This window comes from Xenopus laevis, chromosome 7L (genome assembly GCF_017654675.1).
Source record: "Xenopus laevis strain J_2021 chromosome 7L, Xenopus_laevis_v10.1, whole genome shotgun sequence".
Classification (NCBI taxonomy): Eukaryota; Metazoa; Chordata; class Amphibia; order Anura; family Pipidae; genus Xenopus; species Xenopus laevis.
The window spans coordinates 32,296,889-32,316,515 of NC_054383.1; the positions used below are offsets into that span (position 1 = coordinate 32,296,889).

The 19,627-nt window shown below is 39.4% G+C and overlaps 1 protein-coding gene across 3 annotated transcripts in view; it reads left to right on the forward strand.

Moving 5' to 3' along the window:
- The window catches only part of lgi1.L (leucine-rich, glioma inactivated 1 L homeolog), a 38,481-nt gene extending 21,994 nt beyond the window's left edge, over positions 1 to 16,487 (forward strand). For 2 of the 3 annotated variants that reach the window (XM_018225316.2, XM_018225315.2), the window contains 5 exons: positions 479 to 550; positions 7,609 to 7,680; positions 12,035 to 12,204; positions 14,167 to 14,331; positions 14,422 to 16,487. In XM_018225316.2, the coding sequence (XP_018080805.1) occupies positions 479 to 550; positions 7,609 to 7,680; positions 12,035 to 12,204; positions 14,167 to 14,331; positions 14,422 to 15,242 (1,300 nt within the window). In that variant the 3' untranslated portion in view covers positions 15,243 to 16,487. Of the gene's footprint in view, positions 1 to 478; positions 551 to 7,296; positions 7,520 to 7,608; positions 7,681 to 12,034; positions 12,205 to 14,166; positions 14,332 to 14,421 lie in introns of those variants that run through there. The other variant, XM_041568743.1, reaches the window with a different exon arrangement.
- The last annotated feature ends 3,140 nt before the right edge of the window (positions 16,488 to 19,627 follow it).

The window sequence follows — 19,627 nt, forward strand, 5'->3', positions numbered from 1 at the left end:
CACCGTGAACTGTAGGATCCCAGGGGGTGGCCCCTATGTTTTAAAATGGCAATTTTCTATTTATGATTACCCAATGAAAATGGTTTATGTACATGAAGCAGGGTTTTACATATGAGCTGTTTTATGCAATATCTTTTTATAGAGACCTACATTGTTTGTGGGTATAGTTTTCCTTTTTGGGGCACTGTAATCAACATAAACTATTACTCAGTCACTATTTATTTGCTCAGCCACTATTTCTGTGCACATTGCTGTGTATCCTGTTTGTCATGGGATTTGGAATGTATTTACTGCCTACCATATCCCATATGGCTTTGTCTCTGTTGGGGCATGTAGTACCAGTTGCAACGTTTTCTGATTTTGTCATCCGATTTCATAACCCACTTTAACATACATTTCTTATATTTGTGCATTTTATTTGTCACTTATGACACCGCACAGATGTGCTGCTTATCCTATTTGCTTCCCTTTCTTTCAGGTTCATAGAGAATAACAAAATAAAGTCTATTTCAAGAAATGCTTTCCGGGGTCTGAAATCACTAATTCACTTGTAAGTATAAACCACTAAAAACATGACAGCAATTAAAAAAAAACAACAAAAAAAAAACGAAGTACTTTTACTTGTAAGTCGTTAAAAACATTTAACTAAGTCAATGGGAAATTAAGGCCACTCTAGACTCACCCCTCATATGTTCCAATATCAGTCCCGGGTGCTCTGCCAACAGCATTCCCACTGTAATAAGTCCTATTAGAGCAAAGGAAAGGCGGCACTTCGGATAAAAGATGATGATTTATTGAAATAGGTCACAGACCCACATCGCCTGATGCGTTTCGGAGCAGCTTCCTGAAAGGGGTTGTTCACCTTCAACCAACTAGTTGTTTGCATATAGAACACCAGAAATCGTGACTTTTTCCAATTACTTTCTATTTTCTATGTGTCACCGTTTTTCTAATATTTAAGTTTAAAGTGTCATTTTTCAACTTCTAAAGCAGCTCTGAGAGGGGGGGTCGTCGACCCTTTGAACTCTTCTAAATGGATACATTTAGTTGATACATTTCTTATCTTTGTCCCTGCTGAGCAGACTCTCTGGGTTTCATTACAGGCAGCTGTTAGAATTGATACAATAGTTGCTAATACTCCAGAGATGCTGCTGAGAAATGTATCAACTTTGCAACAGTTTAGAGTCTGACTGCACCTGAATTACTGAGCTGCCAGACTCAAACACCAGAGACAGGAACATTCAACCAGTGTCGGACTGGGACACCAGGGGCCCACCCAAAAACCTTTGACTAGGGGCCCACCAATTAACCTTAGACCAGGGGGCCACTCTTAGTAGTATTGTTCTTCCTCTCCTCCCTCAACCTCTATTCCCCTAGTCTCTTTTCTTTACATACTATACTCTATTATTCCATCTATTTAGCCTCTGACACCTTGGCCCACTGGGACTTTTCCTGGTATCCCGGTGGGCCAGTCCGACACTGCATTCAACTTTAAACTTAGATTTTGGAAGAACAGTAAAAAATAAATAATGGAAATTATTGAAAAAAAAGTGTTTATTTCTGGGGGAAAATCTGAAATCAACTGAACTGAAAAAAGTGTTTGGAAGGTGAAGAACCCCTTTAATCTTAGGCTTTCCTTTGCTCTAGAATAACTATGAAATAAGCCCAATAGGATTGTTTTTCACCAATATGGATTCATGCAGCTTAGCTACCATTGAGTACATGGTACTTTCCTTATTAACAGAAAAAGGAAATCATTTTAAAAAAAAATATTATTTGTTTATAATAGAGTCTATGGGGCAAATTCACTAAGATCCGAAGTTGCACCAGCGACAGCTTCGCCAGGCGTAGTTTCGCCAGTGCTACGCAAATTCACTACAAATCCGCTCAGGGAGGCGAACGATAGCGAATTTTCACTATCGTTAATTCGTCAAGCAAAGCGAATTTACGCTAGCGACGCCTAATTTGCATACGGCACCAAGTTAAAGTTGAATGGACATATATTTAGCAGCAAATACATTACACTACACAAGCCTGGGAAACCTTCATAAAATAAAATAGTTATTTTGCCCTATACATGTGCCCACTGTATAGTTTAGATGCCATAGGTTAGGAAATGTAGGAGAGAAAGAGGAGACCCCCAAAAATGTTTTAGATCTTTTTCAGCCTATCACCCTTACAAAAGGAAAAGACGCCAGCGTTTTTTGGGACTTAGAAAAAATTTCAACTTTTTTTGAAGCAATCCCTATCTACGCTATTGCACTTGCCTGGTCTGAGGTGGCGAAGGCAAGTCTGGCGCAAGAGGTAACATTTAGTAAAATGTGCAAGTTAGTGAATTAGCGTAGTTACGTCCCATCGCCATAGCGCAACTTCGTCTGGCGTAAGGGTGCGAAGTAGCGCTAGAGTAGGTCCACTTCGCTAGCAAATTTACGCCAGCGCCCGTTAGTAAATCGGCGAAGTAACGAAATGACGTCACGCTGGCGAATTTGCGCTAGCGTTAGCCGCTTCGCGCTTTAGTGAATTTGCCCCTATAGAAGATGAACTTTTGAAACGTCTGAACTTTTTGCGGGTTTCTGGATAAGGGACTTCATACCTGTACTGTATAATGTTTATTTATCTGCAGATCTTCAAATACTCTCCTGTAATGTTAATGGAATGGAGCCTTTAAGAAGATCATGAGGGGCCATTTATGACTTCCAATGCAGTGTGCAAATTAAAAAAAATGGATGCAATATGCTTGTTATTTGCACCCTGCCTTACTGTGTTATAGAATTGCCACAGGCCTGTTTGGAAGGATGGGGTCGGCAATTGGGACCCTACCTGTCCCCAAACTTGTGTATCATTTAGACAGACAAGTTAGGGAGCAGAAGTGACGCAGGCAGTAAAAGGAGCCTGACTTGAGTTGGCCTCCATCCCTGATGCTGCGGTCTGCACCTCATGCCACATTATTTATGTTCTTGAGCACTAAGGAGCCCCCTCAGCAAATTTCAAACAAGGTTGTGCAATATATTCTGCAACATGCTCTATTGTAACTTTTTTAAGTAACTTTATTTATTTTATACTTAAAATGAAATAAATCCCTCTGATGCTTACAATAACCTTGTCAGCCTTATTACAAAGCACCAGGAACTGTTAAATGTTAAGGAAGCTTAATGTTTAGCAAAAATGTAGTGTATAAATGCTATACCATGCCAAGGAGAAAACATCACCTGTATCCAGGTCATCCAATCATATAAGGGCAGAGGAAATCGAGCTTTTTGCTTCCTTAAGGCAGGCAGAATGGACAGAAACCAGTTGCAGACTACTGACGCTCCTTAACCTGTGTGTCTGAATAATGCACAAAGACCGGCAGGGAATGGGTGGGGTACACCTACCTGCCTCCCCCCTCACCGATTTGCAAAACGCAGTCAGCAATGTATTCTAGGGGCGCATAGTACTCTAAAAGACCCCATTGACTTATTTTAATTGGATGATACATTGCTACACATTTTCCTTAAACTTAAATCTTTTATATGTCTCTGCAGGCATATTTTTATACCGTGAGCCAGATCCTTCGTTTGTATACAGTACAAGATATTTAGCTATTTGTCATTTAAATTACAAACAGTGAATAGTTACGCTAACATTACCATTAGCCATTACATTGCCATTACCTTTAGCATTACCACAATCTCATATTGAGGAATGATGATCCTTACGGTTTGGCTCAGCTGCTGGTAATGGTATTAATGATTAAGCTTCTCAGTAATACAATAGGAAATACATAATTCATTACGCTGCCAGTGGGATTTCTTGAAAAGGCGTTGGAAGTATGTAAGTGGGTGTATATTACATCTGTAGTACAGAGAGAGCTCTCACTGAGCTTCTTTTTCACAGCTGCTGTAATCCCCAAACTGCCTTACAGAGCACAATGCACTGCATAGACCAGACATTCCCAAACAGTATGTACCATAGTATAATACTTACCAGGGTGGGTCACTGCGAATGGTCTGGAAGGCTCTTAACAATGGGCTACTTGCAAAAAAAATACCCAATTGGTAGTTTTTGAATGTACAATCTTGTTAGTACATAAGTGATCAGATCAAGCCTGTTTTGTTCTTGTGCTGACATTGTGGGGGTTATTTATCAAAGGTCAAGAATTTTTTTTACCTTGAATGACCTCAAAACTTGATTGGTATCTTATTTAAGAAAAAACTCAGTTTGAGTTTGAGTCCCAGAACCTGATAACTCAAATTAATAGAGGAGAAGGAAAGTCATCCTGCACTTGGGGTTGCCAAATGTTAGGCACCCCCAAGTGATTGTATTGACTTACCGGAAACCCCGGGCCGGTTCTCCTATCAGCAGAAAACTGCACCGGCCCAGGGTTATACCAGTGAGCACCACGGAGCGATCCTCTTCCTTCTTCTTCTTGCTTCAAACGCATGCGCAGTTGAGCGTAATAGCCAACTTTAAGTAAAAGTTCGATTTTTCGTTCTACTGTGCATGCACAGCCCCGTGAAGAAAACAGAAGGTGGAAGAGGATTGATCCGTGCTGCTCACTGATATAACCCCAGGCCTGTGCAGTTTTCTGCTGATAGGAGCACCGGTCCGGGGTTTCAGGTAAGTCAATACAATCACTTGGGGTGCCTAACATTTGGCAACCCCAAGTGCAGGTTGACTTTCCATCTGCTTTAACCCGGAAATGCGAGGTTTGATCAAAAAAAACTCAAATTTTCGTGGAAAAAACAACTCAACCTTAATAAATCTGCCCCTATGTGCCATGCTTCATAGAGATGGGGATTATGTAATAAAAGGTGAAAAATTGCTACAGCTATAGCAACCAATCAGCAAGAAGCATCACCTGGTCACTTGCATTTGAAGTGCACACGCAATGGTGTCAGGCTCCACCTTGCTGGGGATAGGTACCCTAGAATTGTGGTTAAAATGCATTTTGCACACTTCATTTGTGCTTATAAATAAGCCCTTAAAGGGATACTGTCATGGGAAAAAACATTTTTCAAAATGAATCAGTTAATAGTGCTGCTCCAGCAGAATTCTGCACTGAAATCCATTTCTCAAAAGAGCAAACAGATTTTTTTATATTCAATTTTGAAATCTGACATGGGGCTAGACATATTGTCAATTGCCCAGCTGCCCCAAGTCATGTGACTTGTGCTCTGATAAACTTCAATCACTCTTTACTGCTGTACTGCAAGTTGGAGTGATATCACCCCCTCCCTTTCTCCCCCCCCCCCCAGCAGCCTAACAAAAGAACAATGGGAAGGTAACCAGATAACAGCTCCCTAACACAAGATAACAGCTCCCTGGTAGATCTAAGAACAACACTCAATAGTAAAAACCCATGTCTCACTAAGACACATTCAGTTACATTGAGAAGGAAAAACAGCAGCCTGCCAGAAAGCATTTCTCTCCTAAAGTGCAGGCACATGTCACATGACCCGGGGCAGCTGGGAAATTGACAAAATGTCTAGCCCCATGTCAGATTTCAAAATTGAATATAAAAAAAATCTGTTTGCTCTTTTGAAATTTCAGTGCAGAATTCTGCTGGAGCAGCACTATTAACTGATTCATTTTGAAAAAATTTTTTTTCCCATGACAGTATTCCTTTAAATATCTATACAAATCTCAGGGTATGAACAGCAAGAATCTGTACTCTATCCCTATATGTGATATTGAAGGACAAATTTTAGAGGTTTTTGAAACCACGACTTAACTCACCTTCTCTAAAACCATGAATGTCATCAAATGTAATAAGATCAGAATAAAAAAAGTATGAACGGAAAATAACGCTGAGTTTTTTGGACAATTCCTAGCAAAAGAAAATCAGAAAACTTCCGAATTGATTAAAAACTGGTCCAATAGGATCAGCACAGGACCTCAACAACTTTTACCTGGCAAAGTTTTATATGTGGTTTTTACATTTAATAAATATCACATTTGTAGAGCTATTTAAAAAAAATGGGAAAACCACACATTTTTAGAGATTTGCGAAAAAAAATTAGTTAAATTGGCCCCATAGTTGGCACAGGTGCAGTAACCCATAGCAACCAATGAGGTCTTTGAAGAATGGTTGCTATTGGTTACTGCACCTGGGCATACGTTGTGTATTTTATAATAAATAGACCCTTATGCTGTATGCCTACATTAAAAAACACACATTTTTTAGAGGGTCTCCTGATTCAGTATGTGGTACAAGCAGAGTAACACAATAACAATAAATTACTATGACATCATGTAATATTTTTAAAGGGCAAATTCACCTATAAATTGTGTTTTATTAAATTACAGATTGGCTTATTCTAAACAATTTTTTAAATGGTCTAGATTATTTATTTTAGTATGGTTTTTTTTTTTTTGTTTGTTGCTTATCTGTTTTTTTTTCATGGCTTCATGTTTTTCATCTTCCAGTCTTTGTTCTAAACTGCTGCCTGGTTGCTAGGACAATTAAACCCTAGAAACCAGATAGTAGATCAAATTTCCAAAGTGATAGATGCAGCAAAAACATGTCAATGAATAAAATAATACAAACACAATTTCTATTATTTTGAGAAATAAATGCACATTGTTTTGTCATGTGTCTTGCTGATACATCTGAAAGGCCATATCTGATTTTGTCCATGGGAGGGAGCCGTTACCTATCAAGTATTTGGAGATGCCTCTTACTATTTGTACCTAGCAATAGACTTTCTATAAGACTGAAAATAAGATCATTATACAATTGAAAAAATAAACTTGTTTTACCTGTTTACATTGTTTATGGGATAAAATTGCACATGTTCATTGTGTAGAACAGTAGCATTGGCTTGAGGCAAATCTGGACAGAACAGCTGGAAAAAAAATTCAGAATAGTTTTGATTGTGGGAAATAAGTATGAATACAGAATATTCAGTGACTCCATGAATACACAATGTTCTCTGCTCTGTGACTTTGACTATGGGAAAGGCATATTGATATGTGTGACATTTTGGAATAAGGAGTATACTGTATGCTTGGACAGATTTCCCTTTATTTATTGAGAAAAGGAATGGCAAAGAGATCACAGAAATAACCCGCTTATGAGAAAATCTTGAATTAAAAAAAAAACAAAAACTGGAGTAGGTTGGGAGCCACATGTGGCCCTTTAAAGTATATTTGTATGCCGCCACCTGCTTATCCAACATCTCCATAGAATTCTTTGCATACAATTAGTTGAAATTAATCAGCCCTGCCAAGAAGTAGCACATTGGGTAATTGACCTACTGCTTGGAAAGACCTAAATAGAACTGACTTAAAATAACTATCGCTAGCAACAGGTTTCACTGCTTCGAAACAGAGCACAGAGGCAATTTGCAAACAGCAGAATGCAATGTGCAAAAAATGGCCAATTGCAACCTTTTTTGCACTTTGCACAATGCATTCTGCTGTATTTACTGATGTTTGGAGCCACAGACTTGCTGCATCATTATTTTAAAACTGGAAATGTCTATTTAGAAAGCTTAATCAGCATCCAAGCAATGGAGAAGTTGTCATTGCAGTACAGGTATAGGATCTATTATCTGGAATGCTTGGGGGGTTTATAACATGGCATTTGAACATCCCATGATTATTTCACTATGATTTCTTTTCCAGGAGCCTGGCAAATAACAACCTTCAGTCCCTTCCCAAAGATGTTTTCAAAGGCCTGGATTCCCTTACCAATGTGTAAGTTCTCTTCTGTATTTTGCAACTGTCATATGCCTAATTCATTCAATTAGTAGGGGCTTACAAAGAATACTGTAAATGCGGTATGTTATACTATATATCATTTATTATTATATTATTAATGTCAGTGTGTGTGTCACCCCCCAAAATGTATATGTGCATCATAATTATATTGTATATTAACCCTTTGACTGCCAGTGGCTGCTCCAGTGCTGCATATCTTTCAGGCATTTTAATTGCACATGGAAACACAGAATCCTTGTTTCTGATAGTTCAAGGTAAATGTGCATTCTTTGCTTCCACTTTCTGCCCCTTCCAGAGGTCCTAGTATCAGAGAAGTAATGGTATTGCTTTCTAGGCTATCAAAACTGGGAGGAGGTAGCAGAATAACCCAGATTCTGTACCAAGAATACCATAAGAATCAATTGCAATATTTGTTTTTCTGATTATATAATTTCTGATTATATCTAAGCTGTGGCTTAATTTTGGAGGCTTTTTGTTCCAGGCTTCTACATCCAACAGTCCGGGCGTTGCGGGTCACCCTTGCTGCGGAAAAAAATGTGGGTCAACAATGCCCCCCCTACAGAGGAAGCAGGCCCTGGTTCCCCACGGCCACAGAGTCTGCTTCCTCTGTAGTTACACCACTGCCCCTAAGCTTAGCTTCTCAGTCCAGAGCACACTGAGCATGTGCAGTGCCACTGACACTCAAAAGACTGCCTAACAAGATCCAAGATGTGATCCTATTATGGACAGCTTTGAAGGCATGGGTCATTATGGTTATACTGAGCCGCACACACTCAAATTATGAACACCCCATTTATTGCTTCACCAAAAGTATTAACGTTTTGGAAGGTGTACCCCCCCCCAAAACGTTGATGCAATAAATGGAGTAAGCTCCCCGACTGCATAATTTGAGTGTGTGCGGCTCCGTATATTCACAAACGTCAAGCCAGGTGAACAGACATCATGCACCACCAGTGCAGTTCTTGAAATAACAGTAATTTTGATCTTCCATCTGGACTTGTATGGACATCTCAGGACAGTTTTGAGAATCCAACCTGTAATCAGATCATATTACAACTGTCAGGCTAGCCATTTTTTATTTCTTGATGCCCAGGACGGGGTATTACAGACAAAACAGCTCCCTCTCCCTTCCGTTCAGGATATTTTAAGACAAATGGATCAATGAATTCTATGTGCATTTATGTGACCAGTTGATAACATGTAGGACTGTCCATGTCTCTAGAAATTAGAAAATAGCAAGCCAGTTAGAGGACATTTAATTAAGCATTCCTCTTTCCAGTCAAATCTGCTTTTTCTCAGTCCCTTGTGGCTCATTATGAGGGGGCTATTGCCTATATTTTTATTGTGATAAATACTCAGTTCCCATGGGTATTCTGTAGTACTCATTGGCCTGATGGTAGTTTACAGGATTACCATAGCAACATATTATATAAGTATACTTTGTGTTGGGTTTCTTAGAAAACAATGGTTAATATTGAAAGGAGTAATTGGTTCAGATTAACATTCCTCTAGAGAACCTGGCCCATTTCCCACTGTCAGCTCCTTAAGAGCTTGGACAAGTCACTTAATTAACTGTTTCCCTAGTTAACCTTGTGGAGACAAAGATTTAAGAAAAGTGCTACAGGTATGGGACCTGTTATCCAGAATACTCAGGATCTGGGGTTTTCCAAATAAGAGATTTTCAGTAATTTGAATCTCCATACATTAAGTGTATTTAAAATGAATTTAAACATTAAGTAAACCCATTAGGATTGTTTTGCCTCTATTAAAGGGATACTGTCATCAGAAAACATGTTTTTTTCAAAACACATCAGTTAATAGTGCTACTCCAGCAGAATTCTGCACTGAAATCCATTTCTCAAAAGAGCAAACAGATTTTTTATATTCAATTTTGAAATCTGACATGGGGCTAGACATTTTGTCAATTTCCCAGCTGCCCCTGGTCATGTGACTTGTGTCTGCACTTTAGGAGAGAAATGCTTTCTGGAAGGCTGCTGTTTTTCCTTCTCAATGTAACTAAATGTGTCTCAGTGGGACATGGGTTTTTACTATTGAGTGTTGTTCTTAGATCTACCAGGCAGCTGTTATCTTGTGTTAGGGAGCTGTTATCTGGTTACCTTCCCATTGTTCTTTTGTTTGGCTGCTGGAGGGGAAAAGGGAAGGGGTGATATCACTCCAACTTGCAGTACAGCAGTTAAGAGTGATTGAAGTTTATCAGAGCACAAGTCACATGACTTGGGGCAGCTGGGAAATTGACAATATGTCTAGCCCCATGTCAGATTTCAAAATTGAATATAAAAAATATCTGTTTGCTCTTTTGAGAAATGGATTTCAGCGCAAAATTCTGCTGGAACAGCACTATTAACTGATTCATTTTGAAAAAAAATGTTTTTCCCATGACAGTATCCCTTTAAGGATTAGTTATATCTTAGTTGGGATCAACTACAAGGTTCTATTTAAAATATAAGGCAAGTTCAGTGCTATACGGGAAAACCGAAATCCTCTGTTCCTGAGAAAAAAGATACGCTATATAGTGTGTTAACTTTTTCAATATTCGGTGAGGTGCAGGGTTGGAACTACTCACAATGGCGGTGTTGGTTTGAGTGTGTATCGGGTAAATATTATTTTCCGCAGAGATCTATATCCTCGCCATGTGTCCTGCAATTTTAAATCGCATATATTAAAGTACCTTCAGGCTCTTACTAGCAGAGCCCTGCGGTCGTCTGCACTCATCAGCACGTTGAATCTACTATCGCAAAAATTATGCTCCATTGAAGCGGTTCTCCAAAGTCGGTTTGCAGTCTGCGGTTAGCCGATCTCAGCAGTGCTTCCGGTATGGGTCCCAAATAAACTACTACTGAGTTATTTGCTGAAAATGGAGTCTATGGGAGATGGCCTTAGAGCAGAGACACATGCTCAGATTCGGGGAGATTAAGTCGCCCCCGTGATAAATCGCCTCTTCTTCAGGGCAACTAATCTCCCTAAACTGCCTGCTAGAATGTAAATCGCCATCGGGATGACACTCGGAGCGTTTCATTTTTTCAATACTGAATGATTGTAATAAACTCATTTGATAAAATTTTAGTTGTATAAAAAAAATTGGGTAAAAAATAATTTGATTTAACCCAACTGAAAAATGCAGGCTTTCTAGTGTTATCTATCCAAGTGGACAGGCAGATCCCATTCATGAACTACACCGTGGTGCAACATCAGGCAGGAATGGCATTTTGTTTACTGAGTTTTTCCACTACCCTGACTTTCATCTGGTCCAAAGATGTCCAGTTTGGGGGTCAAAACAATAATTGCGACTGATCATGTGAAATGATAGGCCAGTCAAACAACTCTCCATTGGAATACGAGGGTTCTGCTATCCCTCCTACTATTTGCCAATGATTTATAGACATACAGTAGATGAACCCATACGTGCAATTGGCAGATGGAATTATGGGTTGAAGCAGACCAGAAGGGCTATTTACAAATGCAAGTGTGCAAAGTGCCTGGTTATTTATTATGCCTGGTTATTTTAGACTTTGCTCACATTTTTATTTAGAACCTTTACCCAATCTTATTATTTGAGGCGAAAGACATGGCTTGGGTTTGGATATTGAAATTTCAGAAGAGTTGCTGTATGTCTGCTATTTATCCAACAAATACCTCTTACATTGACATAGGGATGGGCAACCAGAGGCCCTTCAGATGTTTCTGAACACCCAGAACAGTCTTAAACTGAAGACAAAGGTAAAAAATCCACAGTGTAGGATACGGAAAATTGACCGCAAGTACATTGGCTGCAGAACTGCTCCCAGAATCCTATTGGCATGTATGACCAGCGTCGTACATATATGACATCATCCCCTGGGCTAATGAGGCGAGTTGAGAAACTCGCCTCAGGTGGCAGCGCCCCAATAGGTACAAGGGGCAGCAACAATGCCTCTCCTGTTACTTTAAAAGACGAATTTCCGGTTTTCAAACCAGAAATTCCGCACTTCTAGCGCAGAGAGCACAATTATGCTCTCTGCACTAGCGTCCTGGCCCTCTCCTCTGCCCTTGTGGACCCCCCCAGACTGATAAAAAAATGTGAGCACATCGGGGGGGGGGCGGCAGCAACACCAAGCTGCCTCAGGTGGCGAAAGGGCCAGGATCTCCCCTGTCTGGGCCCTCCAGCTGCAAAACACCCTCTGCGCCTCCATACCAGCTGCAAACCGCGCCCCCTGCACGTTTTTTCCTGGTATCCCGCCGGCCCAGTCCAACCCTGTGTATGATAACGTTTGGTTGATTATTCCTGACATGACACATTATCAACGGCAGGAAATCTGTTTCTTTATTTCAGAGACCTAAGAGGCAACGCATTCCACTGTGACTGCAAGCTGAAATGGTTAGTGGAATGGCTGGATAAAACCAACGCAACAGTTGAACAGATTCACTGCGAAAGCCCTCCCGAGTATAAAGGAAGAAAAATCAACAGCTTAACGGCCAAGGATTTTGACTGTATAACCACAGGTAAAGCCAGCAATACCCATGTGGGATTTCCATATTTATTGCATACTGTACATTTTATCTCTATCTACAGTTGTATGGTCAACTGAATTTTCTAGGGAAGGTACGGCAGACAGAAATCAGAAAAGTGTATTAATATACACTGATCATAGCTTTAATTGTTTTGTGTGAAATGAAGAAGAATGTGCCAGTCTTTCACTGCTAACATCATGAATCTGTGACTGGAGCGCCCTCTGCTGTTCCACTTGGGAGATATCGGAGCAGAACAGCAAAATCTTAATTTATTGAAGCAGCGTCTCCTGATGTTTGCCTGCTCAATTAGATTGGTCTTGACTTTTGCTTTTCTGCCTAGTTAAACAACAGGGGTGCTCTGATCTGAACTCTTACCAATTTTATATAAAGTTATATGGGAGGGTAGTTATCCCCTTTGACAGGTGCATTATATATAGTCAAAAATTAGCATTTTTCATGGAAAAAAAAAAGAATTATAATACTCCAATGCCTGAATCCAGAAATCCGCCATCACAGACCTGTCCAGGTCATGTATAAGTCAATGGAAGATGTCCCTATTCCAACTGGAAGATATCGTGGTCTGCGCAGGTTTAGCCTGATTACCCGATAAATTTAGGTTTTCGAGCAAAACTCAAAAAAAATCAAGTGATTCAGGGAAAAAATTCGTGAGATTCTTGTTTTTGCTCGATTTTATTTTAAAGATGGAAAGAGTCAGAAGGAGAAGGCAAATCATTTAAAAAAACTACAAGAAAGAAAAAAACTAAAGCCAATTAAAAAGTTGCTTAGAATTGGCCATTCTATAACATAATAAGGGGATTCTTTTTATTAAAGTCCGAATGCCAAAACCCAAAAAAAATTTTATTTTTTTTTTCTATAAATTTTTAATTGAAAAAACAAAACCACGAATTTTTCGGAATTTATAATACACCGAGGATGGAAAAAGTCTGAATCTGAAAATCCGGTATCTCAGACCTGCCGAGGTTGCATATAAATCAATGGGAGAAGTCTCGAAGATATCCTGATCTGCCCTGGGTTTTGTGCAATAATCGAAAGATTTCATGGTATTCTGGCAAAAATCCGAGTTTTCGAATCCGAAAAATGTTGTACGATCCGAATTTTTCACAAATTTTTCGTGGTTTTTCCCGCACAATAAATTTTCAGGAAAATGTATTGATAAATAAGGGTCGGAGTTGTTTTCAGAAAATAGTGAGATAAATTTGGACTTTGATAAATGGGCCTTTAAAAGTTAACGTAAAGGAGAACTAAACCCCCCGTTAATCAAAAATTCCCATCCCCTTCTGTCCATTGGCCCCCCTCACTGCTTTCTCCCTCCTTAATAACTCAGTGGAAAAAGTATCCCTGGCATGTACCTTGGCATAATAATGCAGAGTAGTGCAGCGGAGCTATTCTGCACCATCTTCTGTATCTTCGGATACTATTCTTTTCCTTCGGCAATCTTCGGAGCTTTCCACGCATGGTGCAGTAGGCACGAATACCAGAATGGTCCCAACTGTGCATGTGCGAAAAAGCTCTGTGCCGGCGCTCACTTTCACGAGGAACCAGAAGATACAGAAGATGTCGCCAGAGAGCTCCGCTGCGCTACTCTGTATGAATATGCCAAAGTACATGACGGACACTTTTTCTACTGAGTTACTAAGGAAGGAGAAAGCAGTGAGGGGGGCCAATGGACAGAATGGGATTTTTGATTAACGGGGGCTTTAGTTCTCCTTTAAAGGTGAACCGCCCCTTTAAATCTCACCCACTGTCTCTAGGAAAGTATAAAATTCCATGTTTATCATTTCTGAGCAATTAAGCAATGCATCGTATATCATATGTTGGCCTACCTTAGTTAAAATCAGCACATACTGGAAAAGAAACGGTGACTGGGTTGGATATATCTAGAATAGTACATCTAAATGATCAGTGCCTTTAACTGATTTCTCTCTCTTGCAGAATTTGCTGCATATAAATCGTTACCGTATCAGTCTCTGTCAGTGGACACCTTCACCTACATGAATGATGAGTATGTTGTGATCGCTCAGCCTTTTACTGGGAAATGCATGTTTCTGGAATGGGACCACGTGGAGATGTCATTCAGGAACTATGATAATATCACAGGTAGGAATTGAGTATAGTCAGATATAGCCTCTCTCCTCCACCCCCTTCAGTAAAATCCTGCATTCACTTTAATCCTATTTTCCTTTACAGGTACCTCAACGGTGGTCTGTAAGCCGATCGTCATTGAGAAACAGTTGTATGTCATTGTGGCGCAGTTATTCGGTGGTTCTCATATTTACAAACGAGACATTTTCGCCAACAAGTTCATCAAGATTCAAGACATCGAAATATTGAAAATCCGAAAACCCAATGATATTGAGACTTTCCGAATTGAAGAAAATTGGTATTTTGTGGTTGCCGACAGCTCTAAAGCCGGTTTTACTACCATTTACAAATGGAACGGGAATGGATTCTACTCCCACCAGTCTGTACACGCCTGGTATCGGGACACCGATGTCGAATACCTCGAATTGACCAACAAGCCCCATTTAATTCTGTCAAGTAGCTCCCAGCGGCCAATCATTTACCAGTGGAACAAGAAGTCCAATGAATTTGCAAAACACACAGAAATCCCCGACACCGAAGATGTCTATGCTGTGAAACATTTCACCGTTAAGGATGATGTATATCTTTGCCTAACAAGGTTTATTGGGGATTCCCGAGTCATTAAATGGGAAGGCGGTTCTGACTTCCGGGAGATACAAAGGATGCCATCGCGAGGATCCATGGTTTTTCAACCCATCGAAATCAACAATCATAAATACGCCATCCTCGGTAGCGATTATTCCTTCACGCAAGTTTATCACTGGGATTCAGAAAAGGGAATGTTTGTAAAGTTTCAAGAGTTGAATATTCAGGCCCCCAGGTCCTTCACACATGTTTCCATAGACAAGCGCGACTTCCTATTTGCCTCAAGCTTTAAGGGAACCACTCAGATATATGAACATGTTATAATTGACTTGAGCGCATGACCATCCAGATTCCAATAGCGTGATAACAGACTTTACAACATGGACATGACGGACTAAATGCATGATATATCTTTCTCCTTATCATACTTCTGGTTGACTGACTTAAAAAGTCACGTTTGCTAGAATAAAGCCTATGCTCGTACCTTCAACATTGATTCAACATGGCTAGCAGTATCGGGAGTCCATCTTTTTAAAACGTTCATCATTCACCAATCTTTGCATTAACAAGTTGTAAATACTTGTGCAGTTGCCTACGCTCATCTAAAGGGAGAATTCGGTGTACTTTTCCATTTATTTATTCACCTGTTTGAAAGAAAACTGCCAAATAAAATGTTTACATTTTCTGTCTTTCTTGTTACGGATAACGCTTCCTTGAGATAGTTTTGTCCCAGTTTTCTACCTGTCTGTAAATATACCGATGGATGAGAAGTAAAATGCTACAATCTAAAATCTCCATAAATGAGATCATTTTGTAACATTAGGGGGCAGATTTAACAAGGGTCGAATAGTAAATTCAAATTCAAAATGCACACATTCAAATTGTAATCCCCCTATTCGAATGTGAGATTTATCACACCTCGACCATGGAAACAGTGCTAATTCGAATATTCGCCACCTAAAACCTGCTGAGTTCATGTACAAGTCAATGGCAGAGGTCCGTTGAGCCATTTGGAGATGTTAATAATCTTCTTGACATTCACAGTTTTTTTTCATACAAAAAAATTAGATTCATACAATACGTATCGAATGTGATTCGAATTTTGGGGTCAGAACCATTCGATCAAATATTAGACATTAGAGTTTTTTCTTAAATAACCTCTCAGTCGAATTGTGATTATATCCGAATTAAAAAACATTCTCATGAATTCGAAATTCGACCTTTGATAAATGGGCCTCTAGATGTGAAAACTAATTTTCTTTCTTCTGTTTTTTTTATGATTTAGTCAGCTTTCTGTTTCATCTCATGAGTACAAAATTGTGTTATTTTCACTGCAATTTGATTGATCTATCTTTTTGTTTGCTATCCTATCACTTTGACTTACTAGTTCTAATGTGAGGCTCTTGTTTAGAGTTTAATCGAAAGGTCTAAGCGAAATTAAACTATTGAAAAGAAGCTTTGCTGTTAAATAAATATTTTTCTTTTTAACCGGTATATGACCATATATTTGCACGATTCAGGAAGTAACCTTCCTGCAAGCAGAAAAAAAGGAGTAATGGGAAAATAAACTTGTTTGGTTGATGATATTTGAAATCTATTATTTTTATTACTTATAGTATTTCATTGATATAGTGCATAACATACAGTAAATAATAATAAATTGAAGACTGCAGAGTACAGAATAATTTGACGTGGGGTTCGTCCCAAGATATGCCACCCTTGCATGTGACTTATCTGAAAATACTCACGGGATATTGCACAAAACACTTAAAGGAAAACTATACCCCTCAAACAATGTCGGCTTCTATAAAAAGATATTGCATAAAACAGCTCATTTCTAAAACCCTGCTTCATGTAAATAAACCATTTTCATAATAATATACTTTTTTAGTAGTAGGTGCCATTGGGTAATCAGAAATAGAAAATTGGCATTTTAAAAAATAAGGGCCGCCCCCTGAGATCGTATGATTCAAGGTGCACACAAACATACCAAACAAACCATACATGTTAGGTCACATGAGCCAATTAACAGACAGAGTTATGTCTTATGCTTCCTCACTTCTTCCTGTTACAGTTAGAGTTGTAGTATTTCTGGTCAGGTGATCTCTGAGGCAGCACACAGATGTCCCAAAATGGTGGTTCAAGGCAAGAGATGTAAAAGTACAATATTTACTTAAATATATATTCCAGTTTGGTAAGATTTTTTAATATGCCATTTAATTTGGTATAAACTATCGGTTGCTTGAGTATTCATTTTGGGGTATAGTCTTCCTTTAAGTGCAAAAACCGGTTTTGGACACCTTTTAGTAAAAAGTGCCAATCAGGGTTGGACTGGGCATCCAGGGGCTTCCTTCTGGCATCCACCATACCCCCACCCATGCCTGTACATTTTAACTTCTTCCTCCAGTCTGGGGAGCAGGCCTGGGGCCAAGCGGGGGAGTGGGTCTGGGTCCGATGGGAGAGCAGGCCTGAGTCAGGGTGGTGGAGCAGGCCTGGGGCCTAGCGGGGGAGTGGGTCTGGGTCTGGTGGTGGAGCAGGCCTGAGTCCGGGTGGAGCAGGCCTGGGTTGGTGGGGCCTATGAAGGCCCACCAGGTACTTAGCAATAATTACATATGTACCCTGTGCACTGAGGTTATTTCTACAAATAGAATGTACAGTATATTTGTAGGTACAATGTACTCGGGACAAATGGCAGCCCATACACAAGTCCTAACAAGCAAGCTAATCAGCAGTCCTAACAAGCAATGAAATGACCAGGTTTGTATGTAAGTTACATGTGAATTAGCATGTAAATTTGATTTGCCTCTCAGATCTTTCCTATTATTCTTTCCTATTATTGATTGAAGAGCCGCATTTATATACTGTTCCTAAATCATAGTCTGTTAAATCTGATATTAATTCACAATTACATTATGTTATATCCAAAAAACACGGAGCAAACAAAGGGAGCAAATAGTAATAAAATATCACCTTTAATATCACCTATAGGTACACATACTGTATTGTCAGGGCCGGAAAGGCTCAGTTTGCAGTTGCGGACCAAGGAGGAAGCTTGTTGGTACAAACACAGTTCGTGGTACAAAAAGGGGTCAAGAAGAAGAGTCGTCAATCCAGGAAAAAGGTCAATTCAGGCAGAAAATTTTCTTGGTCGGGATACAGGCAAAGGTCAAGATCAGAAGTACAAATAACAATAATCACACCCAGGAACACAACAGAGTTGAACCTATGAAATCTCCTCTCCTAACCTGGAAACTAGGTTTATCTATAATCTGAAAAGTGAAACATTGTCTTCCATTATGTTTCCCAATTGAATGCTTTGCTGTTGCTGATTTCACATCTTTTCTATCTATTGCAGATGTATCTTCCAGAATACGTGTCTTGCCTATATACATCCACAACCACAAGTGGCAAGATATATAATTCCTTTGGATAGACAATTCATTTTTTTTTTTTAAATATAAGGTTTCCTTGTGTTTGTACTAATCAATTCCTTTGAGGTTCTCAGATATTGACAAGATTTACATCTTGTTCTTCCACAAGGATAAGAACCATTATAACTTAGCCAAGATTTGGTAGACACAGTATCCTTTGGATTGAATGCCCTTCTTGACAACAAGAATGCCAAATTTTTGGATTTCTTATATACAAAGGCAGGTACCTTCTTCGAATGTTGTGCCAAAATGGAGTCCTGGAATAAGATACCCCAATGTTCCCATATGCTTTGTTCGATCAGATGAGTGCCTTTATTGTACGTAGTACAAAAACGTAATGGTTGCTGTCTCTTGTGTTTCTCTCTTTTGTTACATTTGTTACTGTTTTAAAGCAGCTTAGACCTGTCACTCAGTACTGCCTAGGCTATCTTTATATCCTGAGTACTATAGCCTCTTAATATAAAGCGATCCCACAGTTGCATCGCCCTAGTTTGGAAGTCATCCCACGTGATCTGGAGCAATCTATGAAATTGTCCAATTGGGATGCCCCTCAAACATCTTCTAGGGTGTGCACTGTGGGAATGCAAAAGAGAATTACATGTTATTGTTTCCTATATAGATCAGTCTCTATGTGACCATCCTGAACCCAAAACACTATATCCAAAAAGGGTATGTTATCTGTATGTGATTCATAAGTGAAAGAAATACCCTCTACCACATTACTACAATACTGTACAAATTGTGTCAATGATAATTCATCTCCCTCCCATATACCAATACAATCGTCGATGTACCGAAAAAAATGTATGATTTGTGGTTTGAAGGGATTTTTCTCCCCAAAAACGTGAAGCCAGTCCAACCAGCAAAGGAAGCACCCATCGCAGCCCCCCGTTTTTGAAGATAGAATCCCACATCAAACATAAAATAATTAGAATTCAATAGAAAATTCAAAGGATTGTATCAAAAAATCACTTTGTGTCTCTGAAAATAAATTAGATTTCTCCAACCAAAATTGTATAGCCCTAACACCCTCTTTGTGATTAATAGAAGAATATAGTGCTTCCACATCCATATTGAACCAATGATGTGTGGTTTTCTAATCAAAATCCTGTAGTTATTTGTGCACATAGTAGTGTCTTTTAAAAAAGTGGGCAATAGCTCCACCAGTGGTCTCAAGAATGTCTACATACTGTGACAAACCCTCACTCAAGGATCTTATGCTGGCCACTATCGGCCTCACTTTTACATTATCCAGGGATTTATGCACCTTTGGCAAAACACGGATCACTGGATTT